This window comes from Carlito syrichta, unplaced genomic scaffold (genome assembly GCF_000164805.1).
Source record: "Carlito syrichta isolate Samal-C Ts95f unplaced genomic scaffold, Tarsius_syrichta-2.0.1 Scaffold302353, whole genome shotgun sequence".
Taxonomy (NCBI): Eukaryota; Metazoa; Chordata; class Mammalia; order Primates; family Tarsiidae; genus Carlito; species Carlito syrichta.
This window is the reverse complement of record NW_007246449.1, coordinates 24,121-47,444: the sequence shown is the minus strand read 5'-3', so window position 1 is coordinate 47,444 and position 23,324 is coordinate 24,121. Positions and strand designations below refer to the sequence as shown.

Here is a 23,324-nt window from a genome sequence, read left to right as displayed (position 1 = left end):
CTCACCTCAGCCTCCCAAAGGCACGGGATTACAGGCTGAGCCACCGAGCCCAGCTGAGATTTGTATTTTTTTAAATAAATCTGGTATTTAGTTTTCCACTGGAAATAAAAAGAAGACATGTATAATATCTTACCACATAGAAAGATTTAAATCTGTTTAAAGTATACTATTTATGAAGTCTGACAATTAAATTCACAAACTTATCGCAGAAAAAGTGTTACATACCTCATTGCTGATATTACTATGGTCATCTTTGAAGTACTCCCTTTGGGAAGTTATACACCGATGCCAGAACCTAGTCTGCCCACTCACAGACAGTGCTGTGTGAGCTGGTGCATTGTGATGCAAGAGTTCTTTGGGGATCATTTTTGCACACACTTTCTCATGCCAAGATTTTCAGTTAAGATTTTCCTAACTGTTTCTCTATCGATGTTTGTCTGCTATGCTTCTCACAGTCAGTCGATGATTTGGAGCACAATTCGATGAATTTTTGCAATGTTCTTGTCAGTTCTGCTCATTACTGGCCATCTCGACTACTCTTCATCAGTGACACTTTCTCTCCTTTCAGAAAAACGTTTAATCCATTTGTACATTGCCACTTTCTTCAAGACATTATCCCCATAAACTTGAACTAACATGTCCTTGATTTCACTTCCACTCTTTCCAAGTTTAACAAGAAATTTAATGTTAATTCATTGCTCTAATTCAAGCCTCAATGTTCTTGCAACAGCACACAAAAGCATACAACAATATGAACACCACTCAGCAAGACACTGCCACATGTCAATACAAACACAGCTCTGTGAGACACTGTTATACCAAGATTATGAAACCTTATCAAGTTGTTTGTACAGTGCTGCCAATGTAAGCACACAGTGGTGAGTTTGTGAACTTAACTGTCACACCACGTAAGACATACTAGAATTCTTTTTTTTCTTTTTTTTGAGTTGGACTCTCACTCCATTGCCCAGGCTGTAGTGCAGTAACACACTCACAGCCAACCCAGGGTTGATGAGGTCTCACCACGTTGCCCAGGCTAGTCTCAAACCTGCAGGCTCAGGCAATCCTCTCGCTTCAACCTCCCAAAGTACTGAAATTACAGACTTGAGCCACTGCACCCAGCCTAGAATTCTTAGTAGTAGTGGATTTGCAGCCCTGTCATGCTTGGTAACTTTGATGAATTCACTATTTTAAGAATTTTAATACTCTTAGTATCAGAAAGTGCTAATGAAAAGGAGCATGGTTCTTCTCTGTGTCCTTTCCAATTTCTCTATTCTTTATGGGATAGGTAAAGAAGATATTATAATAAATGTTAACATGTATTGAAAACTTACTATGTGCTTGGTACCATTCTAAGCACTTGGATTTTGAAGCTGCAAACTTATTCCAAAAAAATTCAATTTAAATATTTAACATTAAAGACAAAAGTTAAAAGCAGTCACAGATTGACATATTAATTAGGCGAATTAGAAAGCTAGATTTCAAAGTGGCTTGGGTGCATATGAAGATTTGTAAATAATTACATCTCCAAACTCATTATCTTCACTGGAAAAAATATTCAGACTTGGACTGTGTTATTAATATCAAATGTCGGATATCCTTGGTGAATGAGAGTCACTTACAACTCTCTTTTGTTCTTTAGTATTCGGGACTTTCTAATATACTTTAAAGATTCAAACCACTTATGACTGCACTCCAATAAAAAATGTTTAAGTCAATCTAACTATTCTGGAAAAGAAAGCTAGGGTGAGAAAATGGACACTACATCTTCAGCTTTATTTTTGAGGCTGTTTTAATTAGCAGGCAGTATAAATTTAAAGTTGTACTGTTACATAGGAATAAAGAAACATGTATCTAAAGAGGAGAAAGTTTATAAGGTCTAATAAAACAATGAAAAATACAACTTCAAGTAACTTTTCAAGTAACTTGAATACCTCTCACTTTCAATCAAAACATGAAACAATTGTGAGATTTAAAAAAAGACTTTACTATTATAAAATACAAAATTACCATCTTATATCCTCAAAGGGTTGGACTATTATTTTGCAAAAACTTAAACCCTATTAATAATGAATTATGACACATGGTCAGACTAAACACTAACTTCTAAGACCTAATTCAGAAATAGCTTGAGTATATATGAGAATTGAGCATCTGATACTCTAGTATTTTTGTCACAGTTGTACTTTATTTACTATGACCTCACCATGCTCATTGACTTACTACTTCATCTAATCTATGATAGAAATATATATTGCTTTAATCAAAAATTTCACACTTACATCTTTTAGTAAAATTTATAAAACAATGTCACATAAATTAAAGTATTTAGAGTAATTATTACATATAAGATACTAGCATGTTTAGTTGCTATTCACAATTTTAAGTCCATTAAGGTAGCAAAAAGTGTAGGCAATACTGTTTTTTGGAATGTCAAAGTTTATGTGAAAAAAATGTGACCTTTCAGTTGAAAACAGCTTCATAAATAACAAAGTATCTGTTGCTCTGAAGAATTACACCCTTAACTGAGTACAATCTGGTTAAATCCAAGGAGCGACAAAGAAGCCTGGAAGTAAAAGTTCCTCAGAAAGAACAAAGAGATGATAAAGCTGCATTAGTCACTGGTAAATTCACCAGTTAGTAAAAATATTATGATTGGCAGGCAATAGCCATAGAAATCATAGCCAAAGACCAATGGGGAGGCAGAAGAGCAAAGTGGTCAAACAGAACAACATGGTTGTTGGTATGCGACAAACCTTTGTTCGAGAACTTGACACAGATACTTATTTGTTTTGTGACCCTACACAAGGACAATTATATAGTTTTTCTGGGATTCTATTCTCCTCTCCTTACACTCATAATATGGGAAGAATCATATTTATAACACTGGCTGCTTGGCGAACTAATAATTTTGTTCTCTAAAACTTAGTGATGAGCTAAGAATAGCTACATTCATTATTAAAGAAGAAAAATCAAAATGGGAAAGATCGAAAAGAGAAGAAAGTATAATGAGAGGTTGATCAGCTTATGACAAAAAAGATCAGCAGTGACAGCTGATGGGGTGGACACTGCAGGTATGTGACAAATAACCTCTAAACAGCTCAATAACCTACAGATGCCGCAAGGCTATACAAAGGTATGCCAATCAAAGGAATGCTCCAGTAGGCTGCATGTCTTGCCTAACTCCTTTCAAAAATATCCTGAGGACAGCACTGTGGCTGTTCAAAAGAGCATATTTATTAAAGAACAAATAAAATCTCACTCATTAAAGTTGTTTCTGAAGTTGCCATGATAACACATAATTCACTTTGGTAACACAGATTACAAAAGGCCATATTTCATTATACTATGTAAAAAGCTAAGGGACAAGCTGCAAAACCAGAAAATAGATAAATATAATAGAGAAGCTAACTATGATCCTAGAGAATCAAAGGAAGACACATAAGAAAATTGTGCAAACTCTACAAGAAAAAAATTAAATACAATTTAAAAGAGACAAGAATAAAATAATTTGATAAAATAGTATAATAACTGTCTATTTAAGTTAGGTCCACAAAACTCAGAAAGAAGGGTTGGTTAGACTCTTTGGAACTGAGTCATAAAGCTATACTCTGATTTAGGCACATTGCTGCCCCTAGATCATTTAATTTTACTATTTTTTTTGTTAAAGGTACACAAGTCACTATATGGTAAAACCAGGCTTAGGAATTGCTGAAGAAGTAATGGGACAACTAATGATATTTTTAATTGTATTTATCACATTTCAATCTGCACTCTAAGGAAGCAGACTTAACATCTGATAATACAGTGATCATCTTTCAGCCTGTAGATGTTATTTTCACATTATTTCAAACCATGAATTACAACATTATTTGGAATAAGAGCTATGACTGCAGAGCACTGTGCATAGTTCTTTGCTCATGGAAGGTGCTCAATTATTACTTGTTAGACTTAAATATTCTTAATTGCATGTTAATCATGCAATTACAAATGTAGCTTATTTCTATGAATTCTGTTAAAACATAGAACAGCACCTAAGAAAAGTGGCCTGATGCCTTGATTATGAAAATATCCTGATTTTTTAGTCCTTTGATTACAAAAGTATTCTTTTCTAAACTGTAATGCACTCATATGAAACATTCCTATATTCCTTAAAAGACTAAGAATATTCTTTCTATTAAAGAAGTTATTGACGAAAGAAGTGAGTTCAAGTTGACATACCATACATTATTTTGTCAGTGATATAGTTTTGCATAGTATTAATTCAAAGGAAATCGATAGTGATAGTGAGGTTGAGTATTTGGTTGAGAGCATAAAGTCTTGATATAATGATGCTTTTGACTTTATTTAATATAAATATTTTATATTTATGTTCTTAAATTTAATTGGGAGATTATTTGAAAATTAAAGGTTAATTAGTAAAGCACATTGTGGTTATGTAGAAAAATTCTGGACTTAAATTACTCAGCGGGTTGACAGTTCTCTTTCACAATACCCTTACTTCAGCAAGATTGGATGCTGTGCATTGGACATGACATATAAAAGCTACGAGTTCTTTTTCAGGGTCTTTGTCATCCAGAAAGAATATGTTTGGTATAGTTTTACAGATTGTGTTTGCATTAGGCAGTCTCTACCATGTCAACAGGCTATTAAATATTTACATCAAGCAATTAGAATCTCATTTAATACAACAGATGTTCTTGAATATTACCATAACAAAAAATTGTTTGAAATTTTAACACAGAATGCAGATAGGTTCCTCAGACTATGGATAACACTGGTCTCTTTATACTTGCCATATGACTTTCCTTTTATATTACTTGTGTAATTAATAGCACAAATCAAGTATAGTATACTTTTAATCAAGTATGGAAATATTTTCTTACATACCTCATTCCTGATCCTCTAATGCCCCCTCCCCACATACAGCCCTCCACACAGAACATGTGTTAAGTGCATATGACAGGTGACGCTCGGCTCTTTGTCATCTCTTCTAGGTGGATAGACCTGGTGCTAAAGTCATTGAGTAAGCTAGCAAAGGTTAATTTTGCATATATAAATATTATTTAATATTAGCAATAACGATTTTTTGCATATTATTCTTTAAAATGTTTTTAAAGGGCATCTTGTTATTCATTTTTTTACTAATCTGTAATGACTGTCTACCAGATAGTAAATGCAAAGTGGATATATAGCATGAAATTATAGCAAAATATCAGAGTGCTAATGATAAAACAAAACCTAAATCAGGCACTATCCTATATCTCTATAGTCATATTGAACAGTGACTATATAAAATGAGAAACTGTCTACATCATATGAATACTATATTGACAGTATTTTTTTATTAAAATGGTAAAAATACAAATAGCTTATATCAGCAAAATACAGTAGCAGTCAGCCTCTAATATCAATATTAAATCAAAGCCTATGGATAAATAAGGTAAGAGATTTAGGAGATGGGGGGAACATCACTCAATTTTTTACTCTAGATTACAGACAGCTGCCACAGGCAATAAAATAAAATAAAATGGCAATTAAGTTTATTGCAGTTCTTTAATGTTTTAAAAAACTTATTAAAAATACAGATTTTAAAAAAATCTTACATTCTTGACAGATATATAATCACCTACCTTTCTAAAAACAGTAGGAGTAAACACAATTGTAGGAAATGTATGTTAATGAGTCTTTGAGTGGTACAATACTAAGGACTTTAAAACCCTGACAAACTTCTACTTTCTGCTCCTTTGAAATCAGAATATGGCATGGAAATTATGTCAGGTTTGTTCCAAAGTGGAATATTGGGTCCCAGGCCAGTATCAGTAAACTGTGCCCATTTTGTCACAGCTTATCCAGCCATGAAAGCATAACTAACAAAGAAAAAATTTTAACCAGCCAATTATTTGAGACACCAAGAAAGAAAAGAAAATCAGTTTTGTAAAAACACTATTCCCTCTTTTTATAAGCTTTTTTTATTTACTCTGGATAGTTAACATAACAGTGTTCAATAGTGAAGTAAGCAGATTTTACACTCACTATTACTGTGTGGATAGAAAAGGCCATATGCATTTTTGTTTCAATAAGTCATCTCAGATCACTGTGATATGGCACATAAGAACAGAGATTCAGAGGCACACCGTTAATAAATACATTTAACATTGGCAAGCATTCAAAAGATAAATGCAATCATGTAGCAAAAAAAAATCAGTTTGTAACTTTGACCTTTCCCAAGGATGTGAAGAATCTTTTCATGTGTCAAAAATCTCTATAGCAAAGATTCCTAAAAGAGAGAAAAAATATGCAGATTAACATTTTTAACTCAACTATTTTAACATGTGTAACAAATGTATTCTAGCAAAAGTATTACTTTAGCAGGATTTTTCTCCAGTTTTTGTGAAGAAAAATATTGCAATGCATTTTTTAAATCCAGTTTTCACAAATTTTGGTATATTCACATTAGGGAATACTATTCAACAATAAAGGAATCAACTATTGATATGTGCAACAACTTGGATGGATCTCACAGACCGAATATGCTGAATGAAAAAAGTAAGTCTCAATAGGTTACATACTGTGTATGATTCCATGTATATAACATTTTCAAAATCACAGAATTATAGAGATGGAGAAGAAATTACTGTTTTCCAGGAGACAGAGATAGAGGAGAGCAGGGCTACAACTACAAAGAGGTATTACAAGGGAGTGAGTTCTTTGGTGCTGATGGAACAATTCAGTGTCTTGATTGTAGTGGTGGTGTGTATGGTTTATTAAAAAAAACAAAACACCTACACACAAATAAGTGCATGTAAAATCTAGTGAAATCTGAATAGGGCCATAGAATAGTTAATCATATCATACCAATGTCAATTTCCTGATTTGTAAGATATCATCATTACAGAAGCTGGGGGAAGGATATGTGGGACTCTGTACTATTTTTGTAATTACCTGTGAGACTATAACCATTTTTTAAACCTGTGGTGCATCCATATAATAGAATACTATTCAGAAGTTAAAAGGAATATGTGACAACTATGAATCCATGCAACAACCTGGATAAATCTCAAATATATTATGCTGAATGAACATTAACCATTAAGGGTGCATACTATATGATTCCATTTATATGACAACCTGAGAAAGACAAAACTAGAGGGACAGGAAACAGAGCAGTAATTAGAGGAACGTAAGTTCAGTACATTGTTGTCTAGACAATAGTTATCAGTCAAAGGACACCATTTGAAATTGACAATAAAAGGTTAAGTAAAAAAAAGGATTAAAGGCATTGTTAAAGGTATTAATAGAAAGGTAATAACTAAAATAAAATTTCCTAAATACCAAAAGGACTTTGTTAAAAAGCAAAGGGGACTAACCAAATGGAGAAACACAACAAATATCATATAATAAAGACAGTAATTAAAACAAAGTATGACTGAGTTGAGACCAGACGTAATAGTCACATCAATAACATAAAGGATTTTAACTCACCTATTAAAAAAAAAAAAAGATTTTCAAGATGCCTCATAAAGCAAAACTCAAATCCATACTGTATATCAGAGATATACTTAAAGATACAGTGATAAAATAAAAATAAAGATATTTACTAGGCAAATAGAAGCAGTAGGAAAGCAGGAGTTGGAACTCTAATACCAGAAAAAGTAGTCAAGTAAATTTAAAAAAAAAACAAACACTTAAACACATCAGAAAAGGACACATTATAAAAGTCATATTTCATAATGAAGAATAATATTTCAAAATATCTATATGACAAATAAAACAGTAAAACAATTGTATGAAGCAAAATTTATAGGATGTGTAAAAATAAGTAATAACATACTAATAGGAGACTTTAGAACCCCACTCTTAGCAAAATATGGGTCAAGTAGATTAGAAGTTGTTACATATTCCTTTTAACTGCTAAATAGTATCCCATTATATGGATGTACACATATTTTTAAAAAATTATTATAGTCTCACAGGTAATTACAAAAATAGTACAGAAAACTTGTACTAAAATTAAACAATAATATAAAAGATCTACAGTTCAAAAAGGTAAATCTTTTACATATACAGAGAGAGCCAAAAACATACATACATACTTTAAGAAAGGAAAAACTACTAAAATTGTAACACTCAATATATACCAGTAACAAAAGATGAATACAAGTCACATTTGACTTCTGCAATTACAAGAGGCGCTCAAGTGGTTACCATCAGCATCCAGACACTTCTGATTATGGCAAACACCCTTAAAATGTGTATACATTTTTTGGTACCCCAGTATACAGAACACTACACCCTGACAAGAAAAAAATATACCTTTTCAAGTACAATAGCATTAGAAATTAAAAATAAAACCAAATCACAAAAAAGCCTTTCAAGTGAAAATTAAAAGAGGCTCTATCAAATAACTCAAGGTTAAGAGTAAAAATGTAAGCAGAAATTACAGCATTTCTAAAAAAATAATGATAATAAAAACATTACATATCAGAATCTATAGCCATAATCCTCTATCTCCAAAATAAATAAATAAAGGAATGACAATAAATGAATTAAATTCCCAACACAAAAAGCTAGGCAAAAACTCAACCAGGTAAAACACATCACAAGGAAGTAAACAATAATAATAAAAACAAATTAATATGAGAAAGAAAAATAGTAGAACAAATCAATAAATCTAAATCTTAGTTCTTTGAAGCAGTGAACAAAGTAGACAAGCCACTGGCTAATATAATAAAATTTAAAATGGGGAGAAGGAGGGAAGACTACATATATAAAAATAAGAAATGACAATAGGGATATAACTATTGATACAAATGAAATTTTAAAATCCATAAGATACTACATTAATTGCCTCTGGCAAATAATTTGAACATCTAGGGGAAATAAATAATTTTTAGGCAAATAGAGATAAAAAAACTTAAAAAGACTAATTGCCAAAGAAGAAATATTAAGTTATCAAGGAAGTATCCCATCAAAAAAGAACCAAGGTTATGTGGTTTCACAGGTGAATTAACCAAATTTTTAGCAATCAGATAGTACCAAAGCAACAAACATTGTTTCAAAGTATAGATAATACAGTTCAAGACATGAAAATAGGAACAGAAAAATAAAACTATCTTTTTTGCAGATGACATGATAGTATACCTAAAAATGCCTAGAAAATCAAAGATAAAACTTAATAAAACAAAAAAATTTAGCAAGGTAGCAAGATAGAAAAGTAACATGAAAAATCAATAGTGTTTTTGAAGATATAGTGAATTTTAAAAAACATTTATAATAAAAAAGATAAAATATTTAGGAATAAACAACAAAAAATGTTCAAAACTTATATAAAGAAAATTACAAGCCATCCTGGAAGACATAAACATGAATTTGAACAAATGGAAAGATATTTATTCTTGATCAGGATATCTCAACATTATCAAGATATTAGTTCTCCCAAGTCAAATTTACAAACTTAATGTGATACTAACAAAAAGTCCAAAGGGTTTTTTTTTAAGTGGAGCTAGATAAGCTGACCCTAAATTTCATATGAAAAAATAAACTCACAAGAAAATATTGGCAAACAATTTAAAGGAAGAGCTCTCAGGGGCACTAGCCCACTGCTTTCCTGGAGCTGGCTTACAGCTGATTGTAAATTTTTGTGAACTTGGTGATTCAGTGGTTAAACCACTGGGAGCTTAAAACTGGTCACAGCATGAGTATTTGTACCACAGAAATTGGTAAGTATTACAGATCAGGGCTTCTCCTTTCTCCACTTTGGAAAGCCAGTTACCTCCACACCATTGAACTAGTCCTACAGCACTAAAAATACCACAAAGCTTCTGTAATTAAAATAGTGTAGAAATGGCACATAAACAGGCAGATCAATAGAATAGAAATAGAAAGCCCAGAAAGAGTCTTAAATTACTGGCATGAAGAATCTTTTAAGTAAATGATCTTGGGGCAACTGGATAGTTACTGGAAAAAAGATAAAATTAGATCCATTCCTGAAATCATACACAAACCTCAAATCGATCAGATGTCTAAATGTAAAGATAAAACAATATAAGTACTAAGAGACAACACTGGTGAATCCCTCTATTATCTAGATGAGTAGAAAAATAGATTTTCTAACTATAAATGGAAATCCAGATGCATTAAACTACATAAAAATAAAAACTTTTACTTTTTATGTAAAAAGGCAGTACAGTAAAATTAAAAGACAAGTCACAAAAATAGGAGAAAATATTTGGAGCATGTATATCACTGATAAAGGGCTAATCTCTTAAATTCACTAAAAAAAAGGTTTGTTTGGTTTTTTTTTTTTTACGAAAACACCAAAAATCCATTTGAAAAATAGGCAGAAGAAATGAATAGATAACTCACAAAAAGGGACATAAAAATGGTTGTTAAACCTATAAAAAGATGTTCAACTTCACTCATGATAAGATAAATGCAAATTAAAACTATACTGAAATACCATTTCTCATCCACCTTCGTGGCACTAATTCAAAAGCCTGACAGCAAACTTTGCTGGTAAGGCTGTAGGTAAACAGGTACCTCACACACTGCAGGAAGGAATGAAAAATGGTAGGGAATTTGGAACAAAACTATATATGCATTTACCCCTTGACCCAGAAATCCTACTTCTAGGAATTTATTCTGAAGACAGCCCTCCAACAATATGAAAATATATGTGCACAATATTATTCATTACAGCCTTGTTTGTAATTACAAATTGTTGGAAACTATCTAAACGTCCAAGTATAGTAGATTGGTTGAATAACTATGGTACATCCACACAATGGAGTGCTATGCAGCTGAAAAAGGGAACAAGAAGCATCTCTATGAATCATCATGGAGTGATTTCCAGGAGACAGTGTTAAGTGAGAAAATCACAGTGCAAAGAAGCATATATAATATGCTACTTTTTGCATAATAAAGGAAATATATATATCTGTGAAACCAAAAGGGAAGGAGGTAGAGGCACAGACGATGGTATAGAAGGCATCAAAGGGAAAGTGGCATCTCTCTGAGTATTACTTCTTACATAGTTTTGACTTTGAAAAGCATGCTAATCTATATATTCAAAAATATAACTGAGGAAAAAAATAAGGAGAATAATGAAAAACGAGAGCAAATTGAAATAAATGAATCTAATGTTATTTCATATGAATACTATAACCATAGTAAAAGTCATAAAAAATCCAAGAAACTAATGAACTCAGTATTTGACTATATTCCCTCAAGACTTGGGCAAGGTAGTTTATGGGAGGAGGAAGGAAGAACTGCACGCAGGTCCCGAACTTTTAAAAAGCTGGTCTGCTTATTGTAGTAACACAGGTGAAGACACTGTGAAACTACTGTAGATGCATTATGGGACTGAGCAAATGAGTCAGTACATACTGCTAAACTAGGGTTTTCATGGTGAAAGGAAGAACATATAAATACTGAATGGAAGAAGATAGGAAGAAACATGTGAGAATTGTTTAGAGTTGGAGGTTTTGGTTATTTTAAAAAATATGTCTCTGTGAGTGTGCAAGTATGTATGTGTGTACATGCAAGTGTGTGTATATAGTGAGAGAGCATGTGTAAGAGTGTGAGTACATGAGATACCACATGTATATGTGATAAAATAAATGGAATACAATTTTTTAAGGGATATGCAGAGATGCTTTGTATTATTTTTGTAACTTCTTATAAATTTGAAATTATTACCAGGTTAAAAGTTTTTAATGAAATTTGTAACATATAAAAATATACCTAAGATACTTCCCTCTGAAAAATTAGGTTATCACTTTCCTAGAGCATATAAATTTTACGGTGCTATAATAACCAACATTTTGTAATAAAAATACATTAATTTATGTTGTAGAAATTTTTTTAAATCAGACATTTAAAATATAATTTATGCAAACATAAAATATTAAAGATGTTTCACTTTAGTATAATATATAAATTTCTAAATTAATTATCAAAATCTTTTATTTTTATATCAACATATCTTTGTAGTTATATTTAAATATAGACTGTTTACTGGGTTTCCTTACTCTCTCAAATATTCATTGTACTATATATTGCTATACGGTTCTAAGAGAACAAATCTTTAAACTAACTTACTCTTCTAATGACCGATCTAGGCCTCGGTCAGGAGATCGATGGTGAGCACGTTCTGGTGAATGACATTTTACATTTGGTTTCATTGCAGAACTCAAATGATAAGCATTGCTTGAGTAATTTTGGCGACGAAGTTCTTGTACAGCCCTCTCCCTAAAGCAAAGTAGTGATGCCTTTAAATTTTGTATCCAGTTAAATTATTAAAACTACTGTAAAACTGTCACTCAATTCATACTTTAAAATCTAACCATCATGAAATGACAAAAGCCTGTTGTTACCAAGAAACAGTGCTTTCCATGCTGAACATTGCATAGAGATAAACTCACCTTTCAAAACGCTCTGTCCCTAGTTGTCTTTTGGTAATATCTAAATCAGCTTCCAATTGTGTGACGACATTTCTGAACTGAGCCACATCTCTACTCTGGACGGCCCTGTGTAACAGAATATAAGAGTGATAGTTGATTAAATGTAAAATATGGCTATGACTCCTAGAACACAGTAAGCCATGTTGGCAAAGCTTTCTCAACTGGAACCAAGTCACATTGTGATTTTTATGGACAGATTTATTAGTACATTTAAAATATGCCAATTTTAGAGATAGTTATTGTGCAAAGTAGCCTACTTGAAAAGTCTAAGCAATCTAAGTCTTGTTCCATTAGCTAAAACTTTTCTTTCTCAGTTTCCCTATGTATAAATGGGCTAATATTACATACTATCTGTTTATGCTATATATTTACTATAAATCATTTTTAAAAAGTAATTTGGAGTCTTATATAAAGTAGTAGTATCATAAAATAACTAACACTGGAATTCACTAGCACCATGATTAATATTGTCTGTTTTATATGTAACAACTAAACCAAGTTCCTTATACATACTTTAATGAAATTTGATATGTATACTTAACAACATAAAAACTCTTAAATTTAATAGGATCCTCCTTAAGGCTAAAAATTGCCTCAAAAACCCCATGATAAGGTACAGTATTATAAGGAAGATAATGACAGACGAATGCTTCTTGCACAGAACATTCTATCCTCTTTGTTACTTTCAGGACAGCATTATAGACTGCTAAAATCTAAACTTTATGGACTAAGACCACAAACGCTTCTCATACTAGATACTTATAAGTGATAGTACTTACCAGTCAGTCTAAAACAGAACGTACCCCTTAAAGTGGGAGTTTTGGCATACTTCACTAAAGCTGATTTCCACCTACCACCTTGAGAAAGTGATCCTGCAAAACCGGTTGAAGGTATCACAATGGTCCAGCTATAGTAACTAAAAAAGAATGACCTTGTCACAATCGCCCTATCAAGAAATTGCTAAAGGAGATGGCACTGGTTCTTCAGCTTTTTCCTAGTCAGGAGCTCCAAGGAGTCTAACTGCTGACCATAATTTCGATCCTTCCCCAGGTCTGGGTTTGGATGTGAGGGCAGAATGGAAGCTAGATGAAAAAGTGCTATAGATGGGACAGATCAGAACAAGGGCTGAGGGTCCCCATTAGTTTTTGTGAGAGGTAACCAAGTTTAATAATAAAACATTTGCTATCCAGGTAGGCATGTCCTCCCAAGCCTCCAGCTAAGGGTCTTTAATAAGGCACTAATGGTGATAGGAATCCTTAAGAAAAAAAAAAAAAGGCAAAATCAATGTTCTAAGGAAGTCTCCAATGTTCCAAGAAAGTCTTCAGCATTTTGTGAATGTAAGTGTTCTTCCAGATATCACTTTCCTAGAGCATATAAATTTTACGGTGCTATAATAACCAACATTTTGTAATAAAAATACATTATGTGCCTACATTTATAGGCACATAAAGAAATATTATGACCAGGCACAGTGGTCAAGCCTGTAATCCCAATTTAGGAGGCCGAGGCAAGAAGATTGCCTGAGTCCAGGGGTTCAAGACCAGCTGGGGCAACTTGGGAAGACCTCATCTCTACAGTAAATAAAAAAATTAGCTGGGTGTGGTAGCGCACACCTGTAGTTCCGGCTACCTGGAAGGCTGAGGTGGACGAATCACCTGAGCCCAGTAGGTCGACGCTGGGGTGGCCGTGAGAGTGCCACTGCACTCCAGCCTGGGCGACAGAGTGAGACTCTGACTAAAAACAAAAAAGAAATATTATGTGGCAAATGGAAATAGTAGGCTACAATACCAGGAAGGTCCATAAATATAAAAATTCTTCTGGTGTCAGGGTGCTCAATTTTTTTTTCCTAGCTTGGTTATATTTCCTAAGGGCAATATTTTTGGTCAAACATTCTAGTATACCAAAAACTCTGTTAGAAGCAATCAACAGAGATCATTAAACTTAAACTTAGATAAGAAAAAGCATAATAGAAGTACTAAATCTTAGGAAAATCACAATATTTCTGATCTTCAGTTTAATTAATAGCAAATTATGGGAGTCAAATTCTCATTTTAAATTTCTACTTTCTATATATATCAAAAATGTAAGAAATATACCTTTATGCTACATTGCTAACCAACTCACATTTTATTTTCCGCCAAACAAAGGTGTTCTTTAAGAAGCTGAATTTCAGATTCTTTTTCTTGAAGTGCTATCTGAGACTGATATTCTTTGTCTCTATTGGCCACCAGCAAAGCTTCTAGATTCTGCATGGAGATTCTTTCATTTGTCATCTGACTCCTCAGGAGTTCTATTTCAGAACGAGCAGAATCTAACTCATTCTCCATCTGCACAATTATAGGAAGATATTTACACTTATTTTCATTCATTCACTGAACTGACATATTATTGGGAATTCACAAAACTTTTATAGTGTGTTATAAACTAGCAACTGCTTTTAATTTGATTTGAAATTGTGTCCTCCTTCTTACCAGACCACATAGAGACATATAGTATCACTTTCCCCTCTCATTGATCATATCAGAAAATTCATTAATTTAAGTAAAGGCTTATTAATTCCAAACTGCAACTAATTTCCATTTCCACCATTGATATTTCTTTATATGCTCCTGCAAGGCTGACATGGTAATATCTGTGACTACTGTTTTGTCCTGATTTAAGTTACAAACACCTAACTACCTTATGAAATGTCATTGCACTCCATAATTAAAGGATATAAGGATTAGATGCACATTCCCTTTCTGGCATCAACCTATGGAAAGCTTCCTTTTGAAGGTTATAATGAGCCTAAAATATGTTCTGTAAGTCAAATATTTTCTCAAAATGAGGAAGAACAGTCATTACTATTTACAAAAAAAGACTCCTTATCTCATAATACACATTCTAATAAATTATATATGCATTTAAAAAGCTAAATGTGAAATGATAAGCTTAAAATTCCAGTATAAAGAAATAAAAATGGGCTGGGTATGGTGGCTCATGCCTGTAATCCCAGCACTTTCAGAGGTGGAGTTGAGAGAATTGTCTGAGCCCAGAGATTCAAGACCAGTCTGAGCAACTTGATGAGACCTTGTCTCTACAATAAGTCAAAAAATTAACTGAGTGTGGTGGTGCACACCTGTGATTCCAGCTACCTGGAAGGCTGAGGCAGAAAGATCAGCTGGGCCCAGCCGGACAAGGTTACAGTGGCCATGAGCATGCCATTGCACTCCAGCCTGGGCGACAAAGTGAGACTCTTAACTCAAAAAAAAAAAAAAAAAAAAATTACAGGGAGGAGGATAGATAGGTAGGAGAAGAACTCTCTAAACTAGATATGATGCAAAAATAAGTTTTATCACATAAAAATAAATATTTGGATAGTCAATATAAACTTAACCAAAATTTGAAAATAATTAAATCAGTAAGTAAAATAGTTAATACCTTTACTAATGTAAAGAACTCATAAACTGATGAGAGATATGAATGAAATAATATCAGAAAGCATATAAAAGAAGAAATACAACTATATATGGAAACAAAAAAATATAAGTTAAACAAATTGCTTTCTATTTCTGAGTTTCTGACCCTGACATTACAGACCTTTTGGGTAGGATAATTATTTGGTGGGGACAGGGGCTACCCTTTGCATTACAGAATGTTTAGCAGTATTCCTGGTCTCTACCTGACAGATGCCTCTAGCATTCTCCACCTAGATCATGACAATGAAAAATGTATCTAGACACTACTAAATATCCTCTGAGGGGCAAAATCGCTTTCAGTTGAACCAAAGAGTCTATCAAGATACTGTTCTAGTCTATCCAATTGGCAAATTTGTTGGTGTTAAGGAGCATTAAAATAGGCAATGGCGCCGGGCTCGGTGGCTCAGCCTGTAATCCCACGCTTTGGGAGGCTGAGGTGAATGGATTGCCTGAGCCCGCGGGTTCGAGACCCGCCTGGGCAACTTGGCAAGACATCATCTCTACAATAAATCAAAAATTAGTGGGTGTGGTAGCACGCGCCTGTAGTTCCAGCTACTTGGAAGGCTGAGCGGAAGGATCACCGGAGCCCAGCAGGTCGAGGCTGAGGTGGCCAGGAGTGGCCACTGCACTCCAGTCCAGGTGACAGAGTGAGACTCCAACTCAAAAAAAAAAAAAAATAGGCAATGGCAATCTCATATACTTTGCTGGCAGAAGTAGAAAATAGATCATTGCTTTTTTAGTAATAACTTTTTTGAGATATAATTCACATACTCTTCAACTCCCTCATTTAAAGTGTACATACAATCCAATGACTTAAACATATTAACACATTCAATTATTACCACAATCTAATGTTAAAACTTTTTCATCATTCCAAAAAGAAAATCAGTATCCATTAACAGTCACCATATTCTTCCCTCACTGGCCCTAGCCAATCCCTAATCTCCTTTCTCTATGTTTTGCCTTAAACTAGACATTTCATAGAAATGGAATCATATAATGTATGTACAGTCTTTTGTGACTGGGTTCCATTAGTTACCATAATGTTTTTAAGAGTCATCAATGTCTTGGCAGGTATCAGTACTTCATACTTTTATTGCCTAATAATACTGTATTGTATGAATACATCATAAATATCCATTCATGAGTTGGGAACATTTGAGCCCTACATTTACACTTTGGGGCTATTATAAATAATATTGCCATTAAATTTTGTGCATAAGTTTTTACATGGATATAGTTTTCATTCCTCTTGGGTAGATAGGAATGCAGTTTCTAGACTGTATAGTAATCCTATTTTTAACATTTTGAAGAACTGCCAAAAGGTTTTCCAGAGTGTTCTCACTATTTTACATTCCCACCATAAATGTATCAGGGTTCTACTTTTTCTACATCTTTGTCAATATCCTTTATCATCTTTTTTATAATAGCTATCCTAGTGCTGTGAAAAGGTATAATTTTGATTTGCATTTCTCTGATTGCTAATGATGTCAGGCATCTTTTTATGCATTTCTTGGTCATTTATGTATCTTATGTAGATAAATGCCTATTGCTATCCTTTGTCCATTTTTTCTAAGTTGTAAGACTTTGTTATATATTTTGGATATAAATTTCTTATCAGATATACAGTTTGCAAATAGTTCCTTCCCATTCCGTGTATTGTCTTGTTACCTTCTTGATGATACCATTTAAAGTGCAAACTTTCTAAAAATTTTAATGAAGTTCATTTAATCTGGTTTTTTTTTCTTTTTTCATTCACCTTTTTGATGATAATAAAAAAAACACTGCCTAAGCCAAGATCACAAAGATTTACTTCTATGTTTTCTTCTTAAGGATTCTATAGTTTGGCTCATATAGGCCTATAATTCATTTTAAGTTGGTCTTTGCATATGATCCAACTTCTTTTCCATGTAGATATTCAGTTGTCCTCACAAAATCTGTTGAATACTATTCTTTCCTCATTGAATTGCCTTGGCATCAGTTTTTTGAAAATCATTTGGCCAAATGTAAGAACCGTTTCTGGATTCTCAGTTCTGTTCCACTGGTCTCTATGTTTTTCCTTATGTTAGTACTACACTGTCTTGATTACTGTCGTTTTGTAGCCAGTTTTGACATCAGGAAGTGTGAGTCCCCCGACTTTGTTCTTCTTTTGCAAGACTGCTTAGCTATTCTGAATCACTTTTACTTCCAAATTAATTGTAGGTCAGCTTGTCAATTTCTACAAAGAAGAGAACTGGATTCTAATAGGTATTGTATTGAATTTTTCGATCAATTTGGGGAGTAATGCCATCTTAACAATGCTTAGTGTTCTGATTCATAAACATGGAATGTCTTCCCAATTACATAGGTCTCTTTTAATTTCTTTTGCAATGTTTTGTAGTGTAGCTTTGATGTAATTGCATTTGATAGAATTGTTTTCTTATTTTCATTTTCAGATTACTCGTTGTTAATGTATCAAAACTGATTATTATATATTGATCTTGTGTCCTATAACCCTGAACTCATTTATTAGTTCTAATAGTTTCTTTGTGGATTCCTTAGGATTTTCTATATCTGTACCCCTAAAGGTATTGAAATTATATATATAGTATAATATAATATATAATATAAACATATATAACATATATATATAATCTGAATGATCTCAGGGGTGCAAGACTGATTCAATATTCAAAAATCAATTAATGTAATCTATCATATGAAGAGTCTGAGAAAAAAATCATAGGATCTCATAAATAGACATTGAAAAAGTATCCATCTATCTCAGCCTGTAATCCCGCGCCTTTGGGAGGCTGAGGTGAGTGGATTGCCTGAGCCCGCGGGTTTGAGACCTGCCTGAGCAGCAAGACCTCATCTCTACAATAAATCAAAAAATCAGCCAGGCGTGGTACCACGTGCCTTAATTCCGGCTACTTGGAAGGCTGAGGTGGAAGGATCGCCAGAGCCCAGCAGGTCGAGGCTGCGGTGGCTGGGAGCAGCCACGGCACTCCAGTCTGCACAGAGAGAGACTCCAACTCAAAAAAAAAGAAAAAGAAAAAGTATCCAACAGAAATCCAACACTCATCCTTGATAAAAACTCTCAGAAATATTGGACTAGAGGAGAACTCCCTCAATTTGATAAACAGTAACTACAAATTACTACAGGTAACAATACACTTAATAGTGAAACACTGAATGCTATCTGCCTAATATTGGGAAGAAGGCAAGGTGTTTACTTTCAACACTCTCATTTGTCATAGTGCTAAACAGTGCAAAAAGGCACATAGATCAGAAAGAAAGAAATAAAAACTGTCCTTATTTTCAGATAGCATGATTGTAAACATAGAAAATCACACAGACTCTGCAGAGAAACTACTAGAACTAGTAAGTGAATTCAGCAAGTTCACAGGATACAAGATAAACTTTCAAAAATCAATGTATTTTTATATACTGGCAACGAACACACTGATACCAAAATTAAAACCAAAAACATTTACAATAGCTCAAAAACAGAAGAAATACTTCTTTGTATTTTGTAGATGAAAATCTTACAAAATATGTATAGAACTTGCATGCTGAAAACTACATATGCTAATAAAAGAAGATCTAAATAAGATATACCGTGTTCATGGATTGGAGGCCTCAACATAGTAAAAATATCAATTCTCCCCAATTGATATATAGATTTAATAAAACTCATCAAAATTCAAGCAAGACTTTTTTTGTTGACATAGAAATATTATTCTAAAATTTGTATGGAAAGTCAAAGAGACTACAATGACTAAAACAATTTTGAAAAAGAAGAATAAAGTGGATAGACTTGAATTAAAGATTTACTATATAATTACAGTGATCAAGATTGTGTGACATTGGTGGAGAGATAGACACATAGATAAATGGGAAAAAATATACAACCAAGAAATAAACCCACAGAAATATGCCAACTAATTTTTCACAAAAGTATAAAATCAATTTAATGGCAGCAAGAGAACTTTCCAACAAATGGTACTGGAGCAACTGAACACCCACAGGCAAAAAAAAAAAGAAAAAGAAAAAGAAAACAGGAATGAACCTCAATGTAATCCTCACACCTCATGCAGAAATTAACTCAAAGTAGATCACAGAATTAAATGTCAAAATATAACTATAATACACTTAGAAGAAGACCTAGGAAAAGTCTTTGAGATCTAGAGCTATGGTAATTAATTTTTAGACTTAAAACCAAAAGCACAATCCATAAAATGAAAATTGAGAAATTAGATTTCATCAAAATTTCAAAGTTTGTACCTGATAAAGACCCTATTAAAGAGGATAAAAACCACAAGCTACATACATAGTAAAAGAACATATTTTAAAACCACATATCTGATAAAGACCAGTATCTAGAACATAAGGAACTATCTGCACAAAACATTAAAGAAAGCAATCAATTCAATGAGAACATGAACTAAAGATATAAAGAAACATTTCACTGAAGAAGCAAATAACTACACAAATAGAATTTCAGCTTTATGAGTCATTAGGGAAATACAGATTAAAAAGTCATACACTATACACATTTCAGAATGGCTAAATTAAAAAATAGTGACAATATCAAAAGCTGAAAGGATGTAGAGAAACTAGATTGCTACTACATTGTTGGTGGGAATACAAAATAGTAGAGACAATTGGAAACATAGTTTGGCACTTTCTTAAAAAATTAATCATGCAACTAATATGAACCCCAAATTGCACTCCTAGTCATTTACAGAAAAAGGAAGACTTATGTTCATGTAAAATGCAAACACAAATGTTTACAGTAACTTTATGTGTAATATACAAAAAGTAGGAATAGCCCAGATGTTCTTCAATGGGTGAATAGTTAAACAAACAATGTTACAATAGCATGAATACTATTAAGTGATAAAAAGGAATAAATTATTGATACATTCAACAACCTGGACGAATCTCCAGAAAATTATGTTGAGTGAAAACAAGCCAGTTCTAAGAGGTTATCTACTGTATTATTATATTTATATAACACTCATGAAATAACAAAATAATAGAAATAGAAAACAGATTAATGGTTGCCAGGGATGAAGGAGTGGTTGGGGATAGTAGGGAAGTGGATAGGGCTGCAAAAGGACAACATGATGGACCCCATGATGGAAATGTTCTGCATCTTGCCCGAATTAATGTCAATATCCAATATATTATAGTTTTGCAGTACAGGATATGCATAGTTTTATAAGATGTTACTATTGGGCAAAACCCGGTAAAGGGTACATGGGTCTATTATTTCTTAGGATTGCATGCAAATCTACCATTGCCTCAAAATCAAAAAGTTTAATTTAGAAAAATATTATTTAAGTGCTCCCTATACGTGTAGCACAGCTGAAGAAAAACATGTAGGATGATCCTTGCACTTGAGAGTGTAGCTTACTGAGGAGCTAAAGATATAGACATAAAGAATTAAATTCCAAAGCAAAAAAATTCATATTAAGCGTATTTTTTTCTTTTTTTGCTTCCTTTGTTAGACATGGGACATATCAGGAGTATTTTAAAGTGCTATGTGAATGGGAAAAAGCTACAAAACTTGGAGTAAACGTCTTTAAAATATTTAAAAATTAAATCGTTATCAAGATATATATAGTTTTGCTAAGGACAATGATTTCAAAACTTTAGAAAAATTACTAGAACATACCCTACTATGCCATGGTAAATTATTTTTGTAAGCTTTGATATGATATATGCTGGTATCTCAGCTTCATATTATGTCAGTTGCTAGAGCAACATGTAGGATTTTTCCAAAAAGAAAATATCAAGTAAATTTTTTTTTCCAAAAAATGGTATTGTTTGAATTTTTACCGTGAACATCTATTCATAAAGTCATTTTCATCACTAAAAATTTTTGCTGACATAAAAAATAATTTGAAGAAGAGTCTCAGAATCCTGGTATATACCACTTCATTAAAATATTAACAGTAGATTCTTACAGAAACAAGATAGAAACATGATTCTCAAATGCATCATCAAATAGTAGACCAACAAAATAAGAAGTTCAATGCATCTGGTGATAATAGAAATGTAAACATGACCAAAATTTGCCAATATTTCAATTACACAATGCAGCTCTAGACATACCCCTTTAGGACTGGGCTCCATCTTTCTCTCTGCACTCATTTCTAGCCACTTCCTCCCATGCATACTACATTAGCCATTACAAATTATTTATTGTTAACTCAGGAATCCATGTATACCTCCATACCATTGCCGATGTGATTTTTCCCTCTGGATGGATTGCCTCATCCCTTCTAAGCTCAATAGTACCACTGTGAATTTCTCCCTCACATCCCTTGGACAAATGGGAATTTCCTCTATAAAACCTCTAGTGTTTCTTATTAGTATAATATTCATCCCAAATTATTTGTATGTCACTTTGGGGAAATCCTTGAAGACAGAAGCCTGTATCGTTTGAACATTACATTCCCAGTGACAAGCACAATGTCGAGTACAAAGTAGATATAATCAACTGAGCTACAATTAAAAAGAACCAATTAGTAAATAAATTAGCTTAAAAAGAATATCATTAAGGTTAAAATTTAGCTGAGTAAACCTCAACCTTACAGATCTTCACTAACTGCTAATGTCAGCTAAAAGTAAATGCAAATTGCATGCTCAAAAAAAGAGTTTCTGTTATGTTCTTGAATTGTTTGGCACCTAGTAGTCATGAATTAATCTCTTGTACCTTAAGAATAAAACCTAAAGGTGAAAGAAATGGCTTGATGCATTATATAAAAAAATAACTTATTTTTCCAAAATTGAGCTAACTTTACAGTAATAGCAATTTTTAAAGAAAAGTTTAAAAATGTATTACTTACCATTTCTATTTCTTGATCTTTAGCAACCAGCTGTCTGTTCAGAAGTTCTTTGCTTGAATCAAGTTTAATACAGAGTTCCCTTGTAGAAGACAAATCTGCAAGGGCAGACACTTTTTCAAATTGAACCTTCTGAAGCTCCTCTTCCATCTTTACAATAGACTTATGTAATGTAGAAATCTGGGACTTGTAAGACCTTTCTGCATTTAAGTGCTGCAAGAACAAAATTATTATTTATAAATATTAAATAATAAGGTTTCCAGCCCCAAAGCTAGTTGAGAAAAATGCATGTTTGATCTATAGTTCTATCTGTATTTGCCACAGTTTCAATTATTCTATAATACAAACGCAATTGTTGTTAAAGACAAAATGTTAGCCACTGTTTTATTCATAACACCTGTTTTCCAATTCTTGACTGACATGTTTATATCAATCATTAGTAATATCACAAAATAAAGACTGGTAACTCTCTAGAACTTACTAATTCTTCTGAGGGAAAGAACACAGGGCAAATATAAATTAAACATACATTCACATTATGGGAAATAAGAGCATTTTTAAAACCA

The 23,324-nt window shown here is 32.8% G+C and overlaps 1 protein-coding gene across 2 annotated transcripts in view; it reads right to left on the bottom strand.

The window, feature by feature from the left end:
* The window catches only part of LOC103258751 (testis-specific gene 10 protein), a 24,239-nt gene extending 1,265 nt beyond the window's left edge, over positions 1-22,974 (bottom strand). Inside the window, exons 1-5 of one of the 2 annotated variants that reach the window (XM_008056419.2) lie at positions 22,762-22,974; positions 14,589-14,791; positions 12,426-12,530; positions 12,103-12,252; positions 6,223-6,280 (exon numbers count right to left, since the gene is read on the bottom strand). In XM_008056419.2, coding sequence (XP_008054610.2) covers positions 6,256-6,280; positions 12,103-12,252; positions 12,426-12,530; positions 14,589-14,791; positions 22,762-22,908 — 630 coding nt within the window. In that variant the 5' untranslated portion in view covers positions 22,909-22,974 and the 3' untranslated portion in view covers positions 6,223-6,255. Of the gene's footprint in view, positions 1-5,319; positions 6,281-12,102; positions 12,253-12,425; positions 12,531-14,588; positions 14,792-22,761 lie in introns of those variants that run through there. The other variant, XM_021711537.1, reaches the window with a different exon arrangement.
* Between the last annotated feature and the right edge of the window lie 350 nt (positions 22,975-23,324).